General features: G+C 48.3%; 1 protein-coding gene across 1 annotated transcript in view; it reads left to right on the top strand.

Moving 5' to 3' along the window:
• Positions 1-15,258: 15,258 nt before the first annotated feature.
• Positions 15,259-21,256, top strand: part of KCNK9 (potassium two pore domain channel subfamily K member 9) — a 97,497-nt gene continuing 91,499 nt past the window's right edge. The window contains exon 1 of the mRNA XM_005479623.4: positions 15,259-15,843. Within this exon, the coding sequence (XP_005479680.2) occupies positions 15,261-15,843 (583 nt within the window). The 5' untranslated portion in view covers positions 15,259-15,260. The remainder of the gene's footprint in view (positions 15,844-21,256) is intronic.

Genomic DNA, 21,256 nt, shown 5'->3' with positions numbered 1-21,256 from the left:
TTTGTAAAGCTAAATTTGATCAAATTCCTACAGGAAGAGAAGCAGGAACACAGACTGTCTTTTTGTTTGTTGGTTTGTTTAAATAAATAAAGCTATACTTTCACTGTGACAGGCTAACAGCTACAACAAGTTCCAACAATGTTAGCAGAGAACAGGTTTCTAAGAGAGAAAGGAAAATGGGATTATGCAATCCCTCCAATACCAGAAGCAGGATAGAATTACCAAAGCACTGCAATTGCAAACCACTGAGGCACCAAAGTACCTTCTCCTCCATTGACTGAGTTCTTTATCTGCTGTAGCCCTTTGTGAGGTGTGTGGACTTTACACGAATCATCTAAATTACCTAAGTGAACTTGTGGCATAGAAATTTTAACACTGGTCTCACTGAAGGCCAAAATGTTGTTGCCCAGACTTGGCAGGGGGTTCAGTCACTCTGTGTTTGGGGCTCATTTAGAATTTGGATGGACATGGGGCTGTGAGAAGCCTGGCTATGTCTGAGGTGGATGAACTCCTGCTTTATAAACCTTATGGTAGAGCCGAAAGATTTTCCAATAGTTTTTCTTTTAAACCATTTTTTGTCTTTATTAAGAAGTAAATTGACTGCAGAGAGCTGTGTCAACACCTCTACCCAAGAGCTGAAGCCTGGTGCTCCCATTCCCTACACAGACTTAACATGGGTTTGGGAAAGACCCATGCTGTTAATTGCTGTTAATCAGCACCCTCACCAGGAGATCCTGAATGGTATCTGATGGGAATTCAGAGCTGGAGGAAAGTTTCTTCATCAGAAATTTCTCATGAGAACATGTTTCCTAACAAAAGAAATTCCCTGTTTCTAATAAATTTATTAGCAATATTGCAAAGAGAGAATGCTTGCCTCACGTTAAGAATTTTTGTTCTTCCCAATCCAGCAGAGAGAAATTCCCCAAGACCTCACATTCTAGAGGAGTGCTTTGATCTTCCATTAAAGGTATATAATATCTGACAATTTCAGTTGTTTATTGTTTGCATAACTGGATGCAGTGGATGGATTGGGTCAAATTCCCAGCAGGTGTAAATAACACTGTTGGCAGCTTTGAAGCTGCATTTTCTCTGGTTTTTGTCAGCTAAAGATTTTGGTTTGTCTTTGAGTTTGTCCTATGGTGGTTTGAAATCTTGTTTGTGTGGGCCTGACTGGGGAACAGTTGTAAGGAAATTTGGTTCCCATAAGTGCTGGACAGGTATTGGGGGAGCAGATTTGGCCTTTGTGTCTGCATTGCTTTTGGTTGAGGTTTCTGATCTGCACAGGTTTCCTGTGGGCAACGCTGCAATTTCTCTAAGATGCAGTTTCCTGTCTGGAAGAAGAGTGTAGTAATTCAGCACTGAATTTCTCCTCAGTCAAGTGATGCAAGGAGAAATCCATTAATGCAAGGCAATTGGGTAATGGGGTAATGGTGACTATGAGCATCATGAATACCTGGAGTTAGTCCTGCAGAAATGCACTCTTATATTTGTAGGGAGATAAAAGCCATGCTTTTCTATCTGTTACTGAACCAATTGACATTCTGTGTTGAAAAAGCACAAGACAGGGAAATAAATATCCTAATTGCAGTTCCACAGAAGAATCATGTGGAAATAAAGAATGGAAAATTGAAAAGTGCTGTTTTAACTTCTGTTGTCATTTGTTCTGCCAAGCTATGTGAAGGTTTTGAAAAATAAAAGTGATATTTTGTGGCTCCTGCTCTCCCTCTGTAATCATCCCCTTTCTCTTCTCTAAAGCACCATGACAGTGTGTCAGTTAATAGTGATCTTACATAGAATTAAATTTTCCCTTTCTCCTCACATCCCCTAGATTCAGCTCCAGGTTAAGCCTGGAGCTCCTACTCTATTCCTTAACTGCAGAAGTTGGGCTAGGATGGATTTAATGACATATTCATAATAGATGCTTTGGGCTAAATCCTAAATGTCTTTTCGTTCATTCTCAGTCTCTGCTCATGCAAATTGCCAGTGAAACCAGACATTTCCACCAAACTCTGACTTTGATTTTCCAGACTTCAAGACACGCAGAGAACCAAGCCCTGAGTAAGGTTCTTCTTCCCATAAATGAAGAAGCTGTAGCCCAGAGGAAAGGAAAAAAATTAAAAGGCAGAGCTGCCCCATGCTGCAGAGCCAGGAGCACAAACCTCTGCTGGTGCCCCATGAAGGTCATCCCAAGCTGTTGTTTTGTGTCATGACAGAAATGATCCTCCCTGAGGATTTGTGTCAGCTGGTGGCATCAGGGGTCAGCAGGCAAACCGAATCCAGGGAAGTGAGAAGCAGGGAAAGAGGCATGGAGTCAGGAGAGGAAGAGCAAGATAAACAGAGTACGAGGGCCAGAGTAACTGCGAGGTGGGAGGAGAAGCTGAACGATGGCGGAGGATGTGATAACAGATGAGGCTGCTATAAGAAGCCTTAACTATTAGTAGTGTATCAGTCTTCTGTTTTACTTAGCAGTGTGCTAGAAAGTGTGATGAATTCAGTGTTGTGCAGCCTGTGGAGGGATGGTGCTGTGTGTGTTTGAAATGCAGAATGTGCCGCGGTCTGGAGCGTACCTCAGCCCCAGTTTTATCTTGCACACCTGACACTTGCTGCAGTGGGAAGTGGAGTGCAGTTTATTTCACAATATATGAAAAACATTCAATCATGTGCCCTGCTGTCTCATCCTCTGCTGTGCTAAGAGGATGAGATTGATAGTAAGTGGTCTTATGAAGCTATCAAGCAGCTTCATATTCAGAGCTCAGATTTCTGCCTTTTCAGTCTGCTCAAAAAAGCCCTTTGCAAGACTTTCCAATCTGCCCAATGGGTCTTTTCAATCTGTCAGAAATTATTTAACCTTGCCAAGGCATGATCTTCAGAGAAAACCAAAAAGTCCTGAGCTCCTCCTTCTCCATCTACTTTTCATGGCTTGGCAGGCCAAAAATATAATTTGCCATTGTCTCATAAACTTTTGACCTGCCACTCTTGTGGGTAATTTAATGTGGCCTTAGAGCAGGTTTGGGGAGGAAGAGCCCAGCAGTGCCCTGAGCACACAGTGAAGGACCAGGACCAGCACCAGTGTTGAAGATTGCAATGCAAGTTGTTTTCCATTACCATCTGTATGGCAGATTATCTTTGTCAAGTAGGCAGTTTGCTTTATCTCTCTCTCTGAGTGACCACATTCACACCTCCCTCTGGAGGAGACATCTGCTGATAACAGACTATTGAATGTCACTGCATGACTGATAAGGACTATGGCATCCCATTGTGAGATGCTCCGCCCAGGGGGAGGAGCCAAGCACTGCTACCCAGATATAATCCAGAGGTTTTGAGGCACCAGCATGGTTTTATTCCACTAGATTCCCCAGAGGAACAGCAGCTGCCTCTTCTTCCACTGGATCTTTGGAGGAAGAATACATCCTTCTCTACAGGACCCCCCTGCTCCAACAGAACCACACCTGACACTCCAGGAGGGCTGCAGCCACATTTCCAATGGGACTGCCACCAACACCCTGACCCACAGGGTGTCAGGTTGGGTTCTGACTCTGTCAGAGTTGTTCTAGTGTACTGCATTGTTTATTTTAGCCTTTTAATTTTTTTCCTTTCCCTAGTAAAGAACTGTTATTTCCTGCCTGAGAGCCTCTTAATTTAAAATTTATAGCAGTTTGGAGGGGTGGGGAGGGTTTACATTGTCCATTTCAGGGGAGGCTCCTGCCTTCCTTAGCAGACTCCTGTCTTTCCAAACCAAGGCAACCAGCCATGCTCCTTGGCCACCACAATCTTTTCACTGGCCAAGCAGCATTGCCCCGGGTTGTGAGGAGGTGTGAGCAGCCTCTGTCTACCTCAGCTGGCACCAAGTCCTGAAAGCAGTGTGGCTGTCCAGCAGAAACCTTGTGCTGCAGTCGCACAGCTTGCTTTGCTGGTGGGAAAAAGCTCCTGAGCTTATGCAAAGCTCTGCTTTGCAGTCAGTAGTCTGCAGACACTTGCAAAGATGCCTTTCCACTATAGTTTAGCAGTAGAGAAATTAATCCACTCCAGACATAAAATTAATCTCAGGGAGTGTCTGTTTAAACAGCAAGTTTCCCTCCTAAATTGTCTTTTCAGGAGAATAGCTGGGAGGTGTTTTATAGGTGCTTTAATGCCCCTCAGATATTGGAACACATAAGGGTTCTTCAGCTGCACTAAGGCACATTGGGAACTGAAAACTGAAGAGCTAGTGGAGATCTGGCTCTTTTTTTCCTTCTCACATATCTTCTCTTGACATGCAAGCACAGGCAAAAGTCTCTGCAGTGTGATGTCCATGCAGAAAAAAGCCTTAGCAAGAGATGTGCTCAGAAATCTTCAAGGCACACAGTTCAGGACAGAGTTCAGGTCTGAGAGTCCACTTTATTACGCCAGTATCAGGCCAGTGATAACTTCACTGGACATAATGTGCCTTTCCCAAAAATCCCCTGGGTTTGGAACATTGCATGACAGACTGCCTGTCCCCCTGAGGAAAATAAAATGTGGGTGCTATCTGTTCCCTCCTCTACTTTGTTGCCTTCAAGAAAAAATGCCAAGAGGATTCATCCAGAGTCTCCAGACAGCTGGAAAAGCTGCAGACACAGCTGAAGTGGACACTGATAAACATTTTCTGAGTTCTGACTGCAATTTTTTTCTGCCCAGTGTCAAATGACTGATTGTACCATCTCCCTCCTAGCCCCACATCCTCAGCATCCAATTTCTCTGCTCACTTCCTTCCTCAGTCTCCTACATCTTCATTCCAGTCAGCTTTTTCCCCCATCTTGGTTAGATCCCCTGCATGATGACCTTTGCTGTCATTCTTTTCACTCTCTTTGTGCATTCTGCCCTTACCACTGATCTTTTATGTCTTGCACATCCATAGTGTGAGCCACCAGTGGCAGCCATCCCTTTTATTGACTGTTCCTTCAGGATGGACTTACAGAGCCTGGCTGGCAGTTGAGCATCTCTAAACCTTCTAGGAAGCACAGTTTTTAAACTTCTACTTTGGTGACTTAGATGCATTACACAGAATCACAGAATCATCACAGAATCACAGAATGGGTCAGGTTGGAAGGGGCCACAGTGGCTTATCTGGTCCAGCCTCCCTGGTCCAGCAGGGCCATCCCAGAGCACAGGCACAGGATTGTGTCCAGAGAGGTCTGGAATATCCACTGAGGGAGATCCCACACTCTCTCTGGGCAATCTGTTCAGGGCTTGGTCACTGTACAGGGAAGAAATTATTCCTGATGTCCAGGTGGAACTTCCTGGGATCAGTTCCTGCCCGTTCCTCTTGTCCCATTGCTGGGCACACTGAGCAGAGCCTGGGCCCTGCTCTGAGCCTGCAGACACTGACAGGGATGAGGTCCCCTCTCAGTTGTATCTTCTTGAGGCTGAACAGCCCCAGCTCCCTCAGCCTTTCCTTGTAAGAGAAATGCTCCAGTCCTTTAATCACATTTTGTTGTGGCCCAGATCCAGGAGCTCCAAGTCTCTCTTGTCCTGAAGAGCCCAGGACTGGACCCAGCACTCTGAATGTGCCTCACTAGGGCTGAGTAGAGGGACAGGATCACCTCCCTTGATCTGCTCTTCCCAATGCACCTCAGGATCCCCTGGGCCTTCTTGGCCACAAGGCCACACTGCTGGCTCAGGGACAGACTGTTGTCCACCAGGACCCCCATGTCCTTCTCTGCAGAGTGGTTTTCCATCAGATCAGCTCTCAGCTTGTGCTGGTGCCTGATCATTCCTTCCCAGGTGCAGGATCCATTTACCTCTGTTGAATTTCAGACAGCTCTTCCCTGCCCATCTCTCCCACCTAATGAGGTCCTTCTGCATGGCTGCACAGCTCTCTGGGGTATTGGCCACTGCTCCCAGCTTTGTGTCATCAGCAAACCTGCTGAGGAGGCATCTGCCCCTCATCCAAGTATTTTAGATCTAAGTTAAAAAATACCAGGCCCAGTATTGGACCCTGGGGGTATTGTGGATTGTCAAGAAAAACCAAGTGTCTCAGGATGATGAGATGTGACACCATGAAGATATAAAGGCAGCAGTGCCATGCTAAGTTGTCAACTTTTGTAGCCAAGAGACACAAAACTACAGAAATTCTTGCTGTGTTGTGAGCAGCCACAAGGAAGAAATGCTGTCCCAAAGCACTGCTCTGTAATAATCAGGATACAGCAATCTGCATTTGGTTCATGCTCTGCCACTAATTCATTTGTTGGGCTTGTAACCACATAACAATGCTGTGCTTCAGAGCAACCATCTGCAAACTCAGTGTAGCACTTACTGAATCACAGGCGTGTTGTGAGTCTTCATCAATCAATTGTGGTTTTAAAAGGAATCTCAACTCCTGGCCCAAAAGTGTAAATCATCATAATTTATATCCTTGTTAGATTATTTTTTTTATATACAGGACTTCTTTTTTCTATTCTTTTCTCATAACAAATGTATACCAGGTCAATTCTCAGTGGGTTATTCCTGATTTAAACATGTGTAAGAGAGCTATAAGAAGCAAATCTTTCATGTTCAGATAGAGGAAGGCTCTTAATAATGTATCCATTTACGCACCCTCAAAAATGGAAGCTGTTTAAGAGCTTTGTTTGACTTCAACAGCAGGAAAATGTGCACCTCACTTTGCTCAGCATCAATCCTTTTTAAAGCATATTGTGTGTTTACAAGCTGTCTTGAGCACCGAAATTGGTTTTAGGTCTGGGCAGTTATTAAAGGTTCACTTTCCTTCCCTCCTCCAGTTTCAAAATAAGTGATAATATGAGGTGGTGGGAAATTGTCTCCAGGAGCTGGTACTGCCTTTGCCCAGACTCTGAGTTTCTCAGGAAAGGTTTTCACTGCAGTAAATATCCTGCCTGATCTCTACCAGTAACACTATAATCTTCCTTTCAAAGAAACAGTTCAGCTTTTTGTGTATATACAGGTTGGAATTTATTTTGGAAAATACCCGTAAGAGACCCTGGCAGAGCTGAATGTAATCGAATTAGCTGAGGTTTAAGCTGCTGCTATGGTCTTGCTTCCATTTCAACACAGTCAGATACAGTTATAACAATGTTCAGCACCAGTCTTTTAATTGCTAGCCAATTCAACCACTCTCTGAATTTGTAGAGATAAAGCTGGCACTTCCAGCATGTCTGTGGAGATGAGGGGAGAAGCTTTTCTTCCACTTGCTCCTCAACAGATTGGCTTGGTTGGCCTTAAGGTAGAGCTCAAAGCAGCATCCACAACTGGAATATTCAGGGATTATGTTGGAATATTCAGGCCATGGAGCACTGAAGCAGCTTGGCAAGAGCTGCAAGTGGAGGCAGTGGGGACACTCCACCAGGTGCCATTGAAATTTGTCAGATCTGGGGCAAGGTTGCAGCTGGGCACCCCATTCCTCCCAAAGTGTTTCCATTACTGGGAGGCAGTCAGATCATAAACAATGGGAGTAGAGGCCAGAAAAAATATGTTAAAACAAAATGTACTGTGAAAATGATGGAGGTAACTCCAGGGTGAGTGTATTCATGTGTCCTCTAATAGGAAAAAAATTACAAGGAGGTGTGGAAGACCCCAGTCAATCTTTTCCAAATAAAAAAGGATGAGAATACATTAACCATTTATTCCAAAGAGAAAAAAGCTGGATCCTGCTGCTCAAGCAATTAAAAGAGAGAAGCAAGATAAACCAGGAAATTTCATTCACATTTCATTCAGCATTATTCTAAATATTCTAAGCAATTTTTTTCTGGACAGAAAAGGACAATTCCACAGTAAACACACATGACAGCTCATATTTTGCCTTTACTGTGGCATTCCATTAGTAACAGTTGCAGCTTATTGCACTAGCTAGCAAGCCCCCTCAGCAACTGCTTTCCTTCTTCAGTGGTGGTTTTAATGAAATGCACATTTTCCACCACTTCATTCAGAAATTGTTGCACCAAAATACAGTACCCATTGCTGCAGGAAGATGTCTCTCCCAGAGCTCTGCATCTCTGCAGCTCAGTTGCTTCTGGTGACAATGGTGAGGGCTGTACCTGCTTAGGGATATTCTGTTTTACCTTGCCAGGGTTTTCCTCAAAGATGTATTCTTCATCAGGGGCAGGTTTGGTATGGGAATTATTCATTTAAAATATGCATCAAATATCACATTGAGGCATCAGCTGCAGTAAATGCAAAAGTGACAGTCACACTGTGAGCATTTGGTAAGCTACAAATAGACCTGGAAGTCACAGTGGCTCAGGAAACTTAGATGAAGTCGATTCAGTAAGAAATGCATCCATATCCAACACCTTTGCTGCATTAATTCCTCCAAGCAGCTCACTCCTCTATAGTGTGCCTACAAGACGTGCATACATTACTGTCAGTGACTGATGCTGTCCCCGTGGCTGCTCATGTTTAATGAAAGCTTTGTGCCGATATATAAATTCTGTGCTGGAGTGAAATATCTTCCAAATCCTTCACAGCAGTTCTGGAAGAGACCTTTGGCTTGTACACCGAGAAGTGAACTCACCCTTTCTGCCACGCACAGGCTCTGCGGAATAAAAATGATACGCCAGGATAAAAATAGAACAGAAGAGACTATTTAGGTTGGACCAGATGCTCACATTCCTGCCACCTAGGTGGATTTAATATTAGCGAATTCCCTGTGAAAAGAAACGGGTGTGGGAAAAATACGAAGCGTAGGTCTGATTCTGTTTTTTTTTTTTTTCTCCCACATGTGAAGTTGCTTCACACAAGCACCCTCTCCCTAAGTCAATGAGACTCTTGGTGCATGTTTTCTGTCACTGCTGATTACTTTCAAAAGGACTGTCATGTTGCAGGCACGGGGGGGATGGAGGCAGGAATTAAAGCACCAGTCCCCTGTTACAAACCTGCCTCTCACAAACACTGCCTGGTGAAAGGAAGGCTGTGGAATCATGTGAGCCCTGCCCGAGTGCATCCCACAGAGGTTGCACTCCTTTGAACATCAATGGGAGGAAGGCACAAAGAGGAAAATGAGAGCTGTGCAGGGAGGGTTCCCTCCTCCATCATTTTCCAGAGCTACTGCTCTAAGGACACAGGTGCACTCACCCAGTAACCCGAGCTCAGCTTCCTCTTGCACTCAGCTGACTGAGTCCATGGTCCACAAACACTTCAGTGACTGAGCAAATGCACACAGCTGGCGGAAGCAAAGGATGCAAAGAGAGCCTGTGAAACTAAAGGGAGCTCTGACTCCTTACAACCCAGTCACTAATACTTGTCATCATAATCTCTGTGTTCCTGATAACAGCCTGATCCAAAGGCCACCAGCACTGATAGATATGGCTGTGACAGGCTTTGAGTCAGGCACTGCATTTTTAACTGAGCCACTTCCCAGTTCTTAAAATTGCAACGTTCACTTTGCTGCTGCAGCTGCATTGTAAAGGACAGACTTCATTCATGGCCAGATCATTTAATGAATGAATTTTGTAGACTGCAGGGAAGAATTTTTATGGGGGACCTCTGGTGATTCTTAATGACTGAAATTGCAGTGTCTTTCTTATATAGTGCCAGTCTCATTAGGTCTTGGAATTGTTACAGATTTGCAGCCCTCCTCTCATGTGAACAGCACGGCAACAACTACTCCTTGTGTGTGACCACCTTCAGTGAATTGTCACTTTAAAGAACATCCACAGCAAAATTCAATACAGTGACTCTTTTATAGTAGCAATTCAAAGAAATCCCCCAAAGGGCCAGAGACATTTTACAGGGCTACACCTCTGCCTTGCTCACCTGTACACATGGACCCTCTTCCTCTTACTTAGTAGAGATGGGAGACCCACATGGAGATGTCATTTTATGGCCCTGCACTGGGAAGAGTGGCTAAAAACAGAACAACCTTCTTGAACTTCAAAGTCTTTACCAAGCCGTGATGGCATGGAGAAACTGCAGTGTGTTCTCTGTTCCAGCCCAGGGCCTGGGGACCACTGAAGGAAGCTTGGACAAAACAGATAAAAGGGAGCACTTTTCCTGTTCTGAAGAACAAATCCATTGATCCATTCATCTTCAGGAAGGATGAGAATTTTTCATAGAATCATAGAATGGTTTGGATTGGAAGGAGACCTTGAAGATCATCTCATTCCAACCCTCTTGACATGGGCAGGGACATCTTCAATGAGACCAGGTGCTCAGAGCTCCATCCAACTTGTCCTCAGCTTGAATTTTTGCTAAGGAGGCAAAAAGTTTCAGCTGGGTTGAGAAAGAGAGAGGACAAGTGCTTGGGAGAAAGATCTGTCATGGGTCACTGGATAGAACAACTAAATGAAAACACAGAAAATCCACTGATGTAAGGTAGTCTGAGGTTGGGAGAGTATTTAAGGAGATGAAAAAGGACTACACATACTTGTTCCATTGGCATTTCTCCCTTGTGCCTGCACAGCCTCTGTGGATGAGCAGCTTCTGGGCTCAGTGAACCTTGGCCTGAATCAGAACTACTGTTCTGGTCATCTTCATGCCACCATTTTCAGAGAAAGAAAATGGTTTCTTAATAACCTGTGTTGAAAAATAAACAGGTTAGGTCTTCTTTCTGGTACTGATCAAATTTTTCAGTTATTTTTCTTGTTTTGGGCTTTTTTCCTTTTCTGGTTTGTTGTGACTCCTGTGATTCACCTGGAAGATGGCTCATGGATTGGCAGCTCTCAGCCAGTTCTTGTACAGGGAGAGAAATCAGATTTCCCTCAAGGAGAACCTCTGGAATGTCCAAAGGATAGACAGGAGAACAACTCCCAACCCAAGTGCCTTGAGGCTGGCACTTGCCTTTGTTGCAGAGTGAACTCAAGCTAAAACAGGAGAGCTGCTGTGACACAACAGCACCCACATCCTCTTACCTAAAATGTGGGAAATTTCAAATTCCATTTGGCTTTTTGGGGAGACAGTAGATGCAACTTTGGGTTAGCAGAGCTGTCAGCACCCAGGGCACCCAGTGCACATCTCAGAGCTGTCTTCCCACCTGTGTTCTCTCCCACAAATTAGACTAACCCAAGAGGAGCTAAGTTATGTGTTGTTCCTTTGAGTTAACTTTCCTTTTGGTGACTAAACATAGTTTGCTCCTTTAGTAGCTCCATCTACAGCAGAATAAAAGACATTTATTTATTTATTTGTTTGTTTGTTTGTTTGTTTTTAATCTCATGGAGAAAACTATTGTTCAGGAATTTTTAGTCACTTCTGTCTATATTAAAGGAAAGCTCTTCCCTCACCACTTACCCCTCCAAATATTTATTGCCAGAGATATTTTCTAGATTCTTCTTTACAGTTTCCTTTTCTTTTGGTCATGCTGTATACCCCAGGTCCAAATCCTGCACTCAGGATGAACTTTCTGTTCCTGGGTTTGTCTCTGCCTCTCACTTGGCTGAAGCCTGCCACTTCAGCAGAGCCTGTGAGCTGAGCCACAGACCATCCTGCCCAACATCAATCCTTCTCCCTTGGAGTTTGCCTGGCAGCTCTGTTGTAGATGGAAGGACTGAAGGACACTCCCCTTTGCAAGTTATTTTCTCTGTGGCTCAAATATGCACGTGGTGTTGAGTCTGGATGAGCAAAGATTGTTCCTGAGAGTGGTGGGTACTCCCTTGGTAACAGGGTCAGCAAAAGAGAAGAAAACTGCAGATTCTTATGGAAGTAAATAGACGTTTAAAAAATAACTGTTACTTTTCTCTAAGCAATGTTGAAATATTGGTGAGTACACAGAACAGCATGTATTTTCTGTTCCAAAACCCCAGTAAAATATCAATATTCAGATATTTCTCCAGAAAGCACCACACCAATCAACATCCTGTCACTGTCGCCTGACCAAAGGAAGGCTCTGAGCTCATGGCTGTGCCCGTGCCCCCACAATGTCACACTGCTCTGTGCCCCCACAATGTCACACTGCTCTGTGCCCCGGGTCCCACAGAGCCCTCATCCCCTCCCAGCTGCCCACAGGCCCCACTCTGGCCTCCTGCTAACCATCACTTTCAGCTAAAGGTTAATTACTCCAGGGGACATTTCCATCCAAGCTGTTGCCCGCAGGTTGCAGTCCCTGCCTGAGTCCTATTTTTAGACCATCTCCTTCCTTGCTATTGATCCCAGTCACCCTCTGTTAATTAGATACACACAACACACACAGCATTTGCAACTCATTTATCAATTCTGTTCAGCACCTCCCTCCCCTGAGATGTAATTTGGAGCCCTCCTTGAATCATGCTATTGATCTTTCCCAGCAACTTTGCTATAGGATTCTGTGTGTTGCAAACTATTTATAGATTCCTCTTCTCCTGCTCTCCCTTGAGGAATCAGAAATGGGCAAAGGTAATCAGACTTCTATATTTAAGGAGTTGATCGAAACCATATATTTCCTCTTTTCTCCACCTTTCCCCTCCTTCCCTTTGTTGCTGATCTGTATACACTTCTTTTGGCAGGTGAGACCTTGCTCCATGTCATGCTGCAATGATTCTGGTAACTCTCAGGTGATGTGATTCAGAATTTGCCCTGGGTGAACTCTTGTTTGCTGAATTGATGGAATGAATTCTTTCTCCTCCCTGCATCCACGAGTTTCCCAAAGGGCCTTGTGACCAGCTTCATCCACTCAGCTTGGGGTACACCTTTTAGAGGGCTTCAGTCTTGGAGATTGACTTCTGATCTGATCCATCTACAAGGCACTGGGTTCCCTTTGCCCCCCCCTGCCTCAGGAAGGGTATCCAAAAGCTTTGGGCCAGGAGTGAGACAGACAGAGCTGCTTTTATGGATGGAGAATTACAGTAACGAGCCCTGTGGTCCTAGGATTTGAGAAAGATCTAAACCAAGGTCCTAAACCTGAGGCTCAGAGAAATCAGGACCAGCTCATCCTTCATTGGGTAAGGCTGAAAATCCCAGCTCTAATGCAGGAGGATGCCTGCAATTTTGAGCAAGGCAACACCAGGAGGATCAGCCTTGTCTCAGGCAGTACAAAAAAGCAGCCTCAGGCTCCTGTAGTAACACCTGATGGTGAGTGAGAGGCAGGATGTGGCTAGGGGAGCTGAGGGATTGCAGCCTCCCTAGGGTGGTGGCTCAGGAGCCATGGGGCTGGGGATGGACTCTGTGGAGCCAGGCTGGCTCCTCTGAACCATTGGGAACATTTTGCTGCGTGTATGTAGGTTGCATGCAACGAGTACAGAATCACAGAATGGTTTCAGCTGGAAGGAACATTAAACATCATCAAGTTCCACCTCTGTGAACCCACACATGGGTCTGAGTGTCTGCCTGTGCTTTGGAGGTCATGCTGAGGCTGGGGAAGGGGCTTTGAAGTGTGGAGGGAGGTGGTGTGAGCAGGTTTTGGAGTGTGTGATGCTGTGGCGCATTTGGTGGGGACCTGAGGGAATTTTGATGTGTGGGGCTGTGGTATGTATGGCTGTGGTGTGCCGAGGTTTGTGTGTGTGTGTGGGGTGCCTGAGTGGAACTGTGATGTGTGGATTTCTGTGGGCATGGAGGTTTAGCACATGACCTGCAGGTGTGGTGAGTGACTGTGGTGTGTGTGACTGTGGGGTGTGATGCTTGGGGCGTGCAGGGCTGTGCAGGTGTGTGCATGGGGGCCATGCTGTGTGACGCTGAGGGTGTGTGGGGCTGTGTGTGTGCGTGTTCGGTGGTATGTGAAGCTCAGGGCGTGCAGGGATGATGTGTGAAGCTCGGGGTGTGCAGGGATGGTGTGTGAAGCTCAGGGTGTACAGGCATGGTGTGTGAGGCTCGGGGTGTGCAGGGCCCTGCCTGTGTGTCGGTTCTGGCGGTCTCTGGAGAGGCGGCGGTGCAGCAGAGCCCGCGGAGCCGCTGTCCCCCGGGCGGCGGAGGTGGCACAAACCCGTCCCGGCCGATACGCGCGGCTCGGCTCCAGGGTGGGAGCGGCTCGGGGCTGTCCCTGCCGGGACGGCTCAGCCCTCCCGCCACCACCCGGCCCCGCTCGGCGGCCGGGGCGTGGCCGAACCCGGAGAAGGGGGGCGGGAGCCGCAGCCGCGCCGGGGGAGCTCCGCGGCCGCTCCCTGCCGGGGCGGCGCCGAGGGGGTTAAGGCGCTCCCCGCGGCGGGCCGGGGCGGGCTCCGCATCCCGCCTCCCGCATCCCGCCTCCCGCGCCGGAGCGGGCACGGGCACGGGCACGGGCACACACACACTCACACACACACACACCCGCACACACGCCCGCACACACACGCGCAGGCGATGGCTGCGGGGCGCGGGCTCGCTTCTCCCCGAGATGATGTCAAGAGCCCGGGAGAAGGAGGAGGAGGACGGTCGCTCTTTTTCTTAACGGCTTTGTTCTAAAATCATCCTAAATAAAGCAGCCCCGGTACCGACCGCCGGGGTAGCTGCCGTGAAAGTACCCTTTCATTTTTCCCTCCTTTTCGCCTCTTTTTCTTTTTTCATTTTTCATTTTTTTTCTTTTTTTTTTTTGGTCTTATTTTTTCTTCTCGCCTCCGTCTTTGTGTCCGCCCGGGGCCGAGCTGCCCTCACGCGCTCCCCGGGGAAGCCGCCGGCGATTCTCCGCTGCTCCCGGCAGCCCGCGGCCGGAGCCAGCGCCCGCCGCCCTCCCGCCCCGCCGCTGCCCCGGGCAGGTGCTCGGTCCGCGGCCGCCGCCGCCGCCTCCTCCCCGCCCGCCGGCCGGGGCGGCTCCGCGCCGCTCCTCCCGCTCGCGGAGCGCCGGCTCCCCGCCGCCAGGGCCACGCCGCCGGCCCGGCGCCCCCGCCTCCCGCCCGAGCGGCGGCGCGGCCCGGCGCGCCCGGGGATGCTGCCCCCGGCCCCGCGCCCGCCGCCTGACACCGCCGCCGCCGCCCTCGCCGCGCCGGACGCCGCTCCGCTGCCCACGCCGCGGCCACCTGCAGCAGCAGCAGCAGAGGCAGCAGCAGCAGCAGAGGCAGCAGCAGCTGCCCGGCTCCCCGCCGCCCTCCGCGCACCGCGGCGGAAGGAATAGAGCGCCCAGCCCGTCCCGACCCTCCCGCAGGCAGCCGGGGCCGGGGCGGGTCGGGTCCCCGACGGCCGGAGCCCGGGAGCCCTCCTCCCCTCGCCCCGCTGCTCCTCCGCGGATGGGCGCGCTGCCGCCGCCCGGCTTCCCCCGGCCCCGCCGCTCCGCCTGAAGAAACTTGGGACGGCGGCGCCCTCCGCCTCCCCGCCGCGCCCCGCCCGGGCTGCGGGCGACCCTTCCCCGCGCCGCCGCGCCAACTTCGCGGGGGGACCGCCTGCCGCAGGACTCCGTGCCGGGGCCCTCGGCCCCTCGGCGGGGACCCCCTGCCCCTGGCCTCGGTGCTGGGGAGGAGCGGGGGGTGCCCTGGATGGCCCTGCGCACTGGGACGGCTTGGTTTGGGCAGGTCCTGCGCAGAGTTTCCCGGCTTCAGGGCACCTGGTCCCGGCGCTCCAGCAGCCTCCTGTGCCTCTCTTCTTCCCAGGAGCCCGAGCAGGCGGGCGGGGAGCGACCGCCGCCGCAGCACAAGCTGCCCCGGAGCGGCGGCAGCGGCGGCGGGCGCCGCCGGCCCCCCCGGCAGCTGCTGCCCTGCTGTGGCTGCTGCGGCCTGTCGGAACCCCGGGCGGCCAGGGGGGGACATGGTCCCCTCACTCGCCCCTTGCTGGCGGCCATGAAGAGGCAGAACGTGCGGACCCTGTCCCTCATCATCTGCACGTTCACCTACCTGCTGGTCGGGGCTGCCGTCTTTGATGCCCTGGAGTCCGACAACGAGATGCGGGAGGAGGAGAAACTCAAAGCCGAGGAGATCCGGCTCAAAGGAAAGTACAACATCACCAGCGAGGACTACCGGCAGCTGGAGTTGGTGATCATGCAGTCCGAGCCTCACCGCGCCGGAGTCCAGTGGAAATTCGCCGGCTCCTTCTACTTTGCCATCACGGTCATCACGACCATCGGTGAGTGACTCCCCTCGGGGAGACCCTGTGGGGCCATGGCCGGGACTGGGGCAAAAACTTCCCGGGCTGGAAAAAAAGGGAGAGGTGCAGGGAGGCTGTGGCTTGCAAGGGTGTCTGTGCTGGATAAGTCTTTTTGCTTCCGTCCCGTGTTACGTAATTTAATGCTCTTCTTGGGCACTTGTTGGACTTGAGGGTGTCCCGCACCTCTTCTCCTGGAGATGGATCCTCTGTCTCTTGTGTGACTGGAGAAGAGTGGGGCTGGTCTGGCTAGGGGCATTGGCTACCATGGTGCTGTGGCTTGGATGGAGAGGAAGAGAGTGGAAGAGGGAAGAGGCAGAGTGACACTCCTGGGGTTCCCCTCAGGAAGAAAGCCCTGTGGTCACACTCCTTCTTCCACCTTAAGAGACACGGGGAAAACTTGGACAAAAAGCAGCTGGAGGAGAATGAAAATGATGAGGGCATGGGAACTGGATCAGCTGGGAATGCCCTTCATGTAGCCAGGCATGGGTAGATCTGCTTTTGCAAACTTTGTTTTGGAGTTGGCAAGGGCAGTGGTGGTGGTTCCCACAGCTGTGCTCAAACCCTGTGCACTGACAATGTGTTCCTGGAGTTTTTATTGCAACTGGAGCGCCTGATGTGACAACAGGTCACAGTCGGCATTTCCCCTTTGTGGGCACATAGTCTGCCAGGCAAAATGATGCTGGCTGTCACATCCATGCTGCCCAGCCTCCCAGATGTGCTGCTTCCCAGGACAGGCAAGGGGCAGTCAGTGGACACAGCCACAGGCTATCATTTTGTACTTCCCTGCTTCCCACAGCTAAAGCTGAGAATTTGTCACAAAGTTTGTTTCTCTGCCATAAAAATAAATACCACGGTGACTAGAGGCTGCGGAGTGCACACAGAACTGTGCTATAACTCTGGCTTTGGCTGGATGAGCAGGTTTACTCGTGCTGGTTTTGTGTTCCTTAAGGTGGGTTTACTAAGGCAGTTGATAATGTTTTTTCTCCCAGAACTTCTAATACCTGTGGAGGTCTGAAGCGACCCCTCTAACTCAGTGGCTGTTTGATAGTGCATTATACATAACGGGACATGAAATTAGTTCTCTTGATAATACATAAGGACTTGCTCTTTTTGCCATATAGGGACTGTTACAAGAAATTTTCACACTGCCACCGGAAGATACTGAGTTTTCAGCAGAACGTGCTGTCCACTGCACTTTGAAAAGTGTCTGCTTATGTTTGTATTTGACTGTATTCTACCTGGGGCAGTAAAAAATTTACTTTGAAAGACCATCTGACAGTATAAAGCCTATTTGCCCTTACAAAGATACGATGTTTAAGGGTTAATTTCTCTACCTTTCTGTTATTAGCTATATTAATACAAATGCATATATTATCAGGTTACAGAATATAAAGTAGAATGCAACTTTGGCTGATGATTTGTATTTCCCGCTATTGGTTACAATGTCAGAACTCTCTTTCCTCCTTTGACCACTGAGTCTCTCCTCCTCAGCCTGTCTCTTGCCACTTGTGTGTGCTAAGTGAATACTGTTCTGCTCCTCTGTGTTACAATAAGCCTTCCACACACTCCTGGTACTCACAGTGCCTGTACTCCTGCCCAGGAGCTGCCTGCAGTACTTGCTGCATTCTTAAGCTCTGTTGGTGACAGGTAGAAAGGGTTGTTTGTACAGTACTTTGCTGATTTGATGGTATTTTACCCATAAACAAGTACAACCTACATGGGAAGTTGTAGCATTTTCTCCTTCAGAGGGCTGGGATTTGTTTTGGAAGCTCAGAGTACCTCAGAATGCATTTCTGTAGGCAGAGGTGCTTTGGGATGTACGAATTGTTTAAATTTAAAAATGTGTATAGCAACAGGGAACCACTGGGAGGAAGACTGATAATAAAGAATGGTGCAGAAAGTTGCAGACATTCTGTAACAATTGTTCGCTTGGGAAGCTGTGCTCTGGGAGGATATCTGATCCGTCTTTCAAAAGTTTATTAATAGTTGCTCTCTGCATCTTGCCAAATGCAATTCTATTTTTTGTACCATCTCTTCAGTACTAAAGTGGCTTCATGATGTTATCTGATCTACAGCTAGTCTGTAAAAGTAAGCATGGAAGATTTTTCTTTAATTTCTTATTTATCCTAAACTAATTTGTCTCATGGATGGAAAAAACCCCAAAAAACTGCTCTGCTTAAGTTCTTAGAAAAATAAGAATTGTTATCTATGTTTCTTGTCCATGGAAGTGACCCAAAGTGTTCAAATTAATATTTTGTGCTGGTTATTTCTTTTCAAATCTGTGTGTATGCTCTCATATACATCTTTCTTCCTCTAAAACCTTCTGGACAGACTTCCAGAACCACATACAGTAGAGTGTGCATTGGTGAACCTGCTTTACTCAGTAGATACTCCAGCAAAAGTGTGTCTTAAATATCATTGAAAGCTGACTTTTAAAAGAGAGTGAACAAAGATCATGCCTAATCTGGAAGGGTACTTCTATCTCCACAAAACGTCCCTTCAGACAAAGCAGTGATAGGAATCGGCGGACCACTAAGTCGAGCAAGATGCATATGGTTGCAGATTAATTTATGTCTAACTTAATTGTGCTCTGTGATACTGCCATGCTAGCAACATGTCTGGAGTGATTACCTCTTCACTGTGCTGATTTCAACTACTGTGGCTTTAATTTAATCAAAGGTGTTCATGGTTGGCCATGGCCCATCAGTTGCCAGGAAGAGCTTGGTGCTTCTCTTCCAGTGCCAGGGGACAGGTCCAACAGTGTCCCCAGACCATGGAACAGGTGCCCCATTGCCCCTGAGACATGGGGCTGAAGGGACAGCTCTGGCAGTGTCCCCAGTCTGTGGTGCTGAAAGGACACACACGGCAGTGTCCATGGTACTCAAGGTCTAAGTCTGGCAGTGTCCCCGGTGCGTGGTACTGGAGGGACAGCTCTGGCGGCGTACACTCTCTATGGTTCTGCACGGACAGCTCCGGAAGGGTCCCCAGTCCGTGGTTCTGCAGGGACAGCTCCAGCAGTGTCCACTCTCCATGGCACTGGAGGGATAGCTCCGGCAGTGTTCCCAGTCCGTGATTCTGCAGGGACAGCTCCGGCAGAGCCCTGGGGCTGTGCTGCTGCAGGGACAGGGACAGCTCCAACAGTGTCCCCAGTCCCTGGTGCTTCCGTGGCGCTGAAGGGACAGGGATAGCTCCGGCAGTGTCCCCTGTCCATGGTGCTGAAGGGACAGGGACAGCCCCGGCAGAGCCCTCGAGCTGTGGTGCTGAAGGGACAGGGACAGCTCTGGCAGTGTCCCCTATCCATGGTGCTGAAGGGACAGCTCCGGCAGTGTCCCCTGTCCATGGTGCTGAAGGGACAGCTCCGTCAGTGTCCCCTGTCCATGGTTCTGCAGGGGGAGGGACAGGGACCGCTCCAGCAATGTCCCCAGTCCGTGGTGCTGAAGGGACAGGGACAGCTCCGGCAGTGTCCCCGGTCCCTAGTTTTGCAGCGACAGGGACAGCTCCGGCAAAGCCCTCGGGCTGTGGTGTTGAAGGGACAGGGACAGGGACAGGGACGGCTCCGGCAGAGCCCTCGGGCTGCGGTGCTCGGGTTCGGTTCCCGTCTGCCGCCGCAGCTCCGGACTCCCCTCCTCGGGCAGCTCTGCCGCTTGTTGCTTGCTGTGGAATCGCATGATTAAAGATCTGTTTGGAAGGGACCGTGAAAACCTGGAAATCTCCTGTGTGAGGCAAAGCACTGAGATTTGGTCAAGTCTCTCATTTCCTCTAATCTTTGGTATTTGGCTTTTATTGGCGGATGCTTGGGAGTTACTGCTCACTTGTTAAGCTGAGTATTAAATTAAAAAGTGAGAGCTAATCAAGTATATGAAAACAGGTTTTTTTCTTAAACCTGGGGCAGAACATGTGTTTCTATTCCTCAGGTGCAATGTTCTTGTTCTTTCTTTCCTTTTTTCTTTTTCTTTTAAACCAACACAACAATGGAAAGGTTGATAACAGCAGGTGCTACAACACTCGATGAGTCTGCTCTTAAAATCAATTAGAAGAAAATCCTCTCCGCCTCCCCTTCTTCTCCCCCAGCTTCTACAAAGTTTTGGTTGTGTTTAAATTGTGTAAAAGTTTTTAGGGGATCAAAAAGAGTTAATAAGCTTTTTTTGGCTCTCACCAGGTGCTGCATTCATTTCAGGATGTTCTTGTTTCAGAGTGAGCTAGTATGAATTCCTATCCATTTACACTTGCACAGTCAAAATGATGAAAAAGAGTGGTTTAATGAAGCTCTTCATCCAGCTATTTGTCTTTTATGAGATACACTGTAGAATGTGCCACAGAGTTCATCTAAAGGCTTGATACTATGAATAAAAACATCACCTTCCAAAAACAAAGGATTATTTCCAGGATTTCTAGCAAGTTTTAATGTCCTTTTCTATAGGCCATTAACCTGCTTTTCTGTAAGCAGGTGTCAACACTGTCAAAATGTGTTATTGGTATGGATATCGCTCTATCATTTAGGGCTTAAAGGGTGATAGTTGTTCTTGATTTAACACCACCAAACTCTAGTAAACACGGAATATTTCTGGAGGCTTGTGCGGAATGTAAAGAACTGAAAGCTGCTCGTGTCACTGTAAATTGAACTGAAACAACAAACAGATTGAAAATTTTTATTCATTTATTTTTTTCCTGAGAAGTTACTCTAAGGGGAGCAAAATTAAGGCAGTGTGTGCTGTGAATTATGAGTCTCCTTTTGCAGCTTTCAGGACTCTGTTTTCAGTTTTGAACCTACTATAAGCAGTGAGTGACCTATTCAGATAAAATACTTTTTTAAAGAATGTCGTGCAATACCTGTAATGGTGAATGAACATCCACCTCTTGACAGCTGGTTGGCTGCTGAGTAGCCAAACACTCAGGAGCTGTCTGCATCCAGATGAGGACATTTCATACTTCTGGCAGATGGTGTCCTGACAGGGAGTTTGAACCTGCATTAATGAACTAAGCAAACACATGCTTAAATCCATTTTGGGACAGTGGTTGAGTCTCCGTGTTCTTTCTCTGCATTGTTTTACCCTTCCATAAAATGGGTGCAAAAACACCAACTTAGTAGTGCAGTGATGTCTCTAATCTGGGTAAGAAAAAAATTGAAGTGTTCTCACAAGTGAATTATTTTGTCTGTTGCTCCTCTTTTAAGACTAACCCCTGGTGTTTTGAGTCTGCTCCTGGTTTTTGGTGGATGGTAATATTTAGAGCCAGTGCATTGAAAAGGTTTGGGCAGGGAATCGTGGCAGATGGACAGCCTACAATGGAAAGAAAAAAAAGAAAGGAAGAAAACAAGACATGTAAAGGAAGAGATTAAAGGTAAAGACACAAATGCTTTGGTCAATTAACTGGGGCATTCATGACTTGCCAG

Source organism: Zonotrichia albicollis, chromosome 1 (genome assembly GCF_047830755.1).
Source record: "Zonotrichia albicollis isolate bZonAlb1 chromosome 1, bZonAlb1.hap1, whole genome shotgun sequence".
In the NCBI taxonomy this organism is placed as follows: domain Eukaryota; kingdom Metazoa; phylum Chordata; class Aves; order Passeriformes; family Passerellidae; genus Zonotrichia; species Zonotrichia albicollis.
Note: the sequence above shows the minus strand (reverse complement) of the source record. Positions and strands in the feature narration are given on the sequence as shown.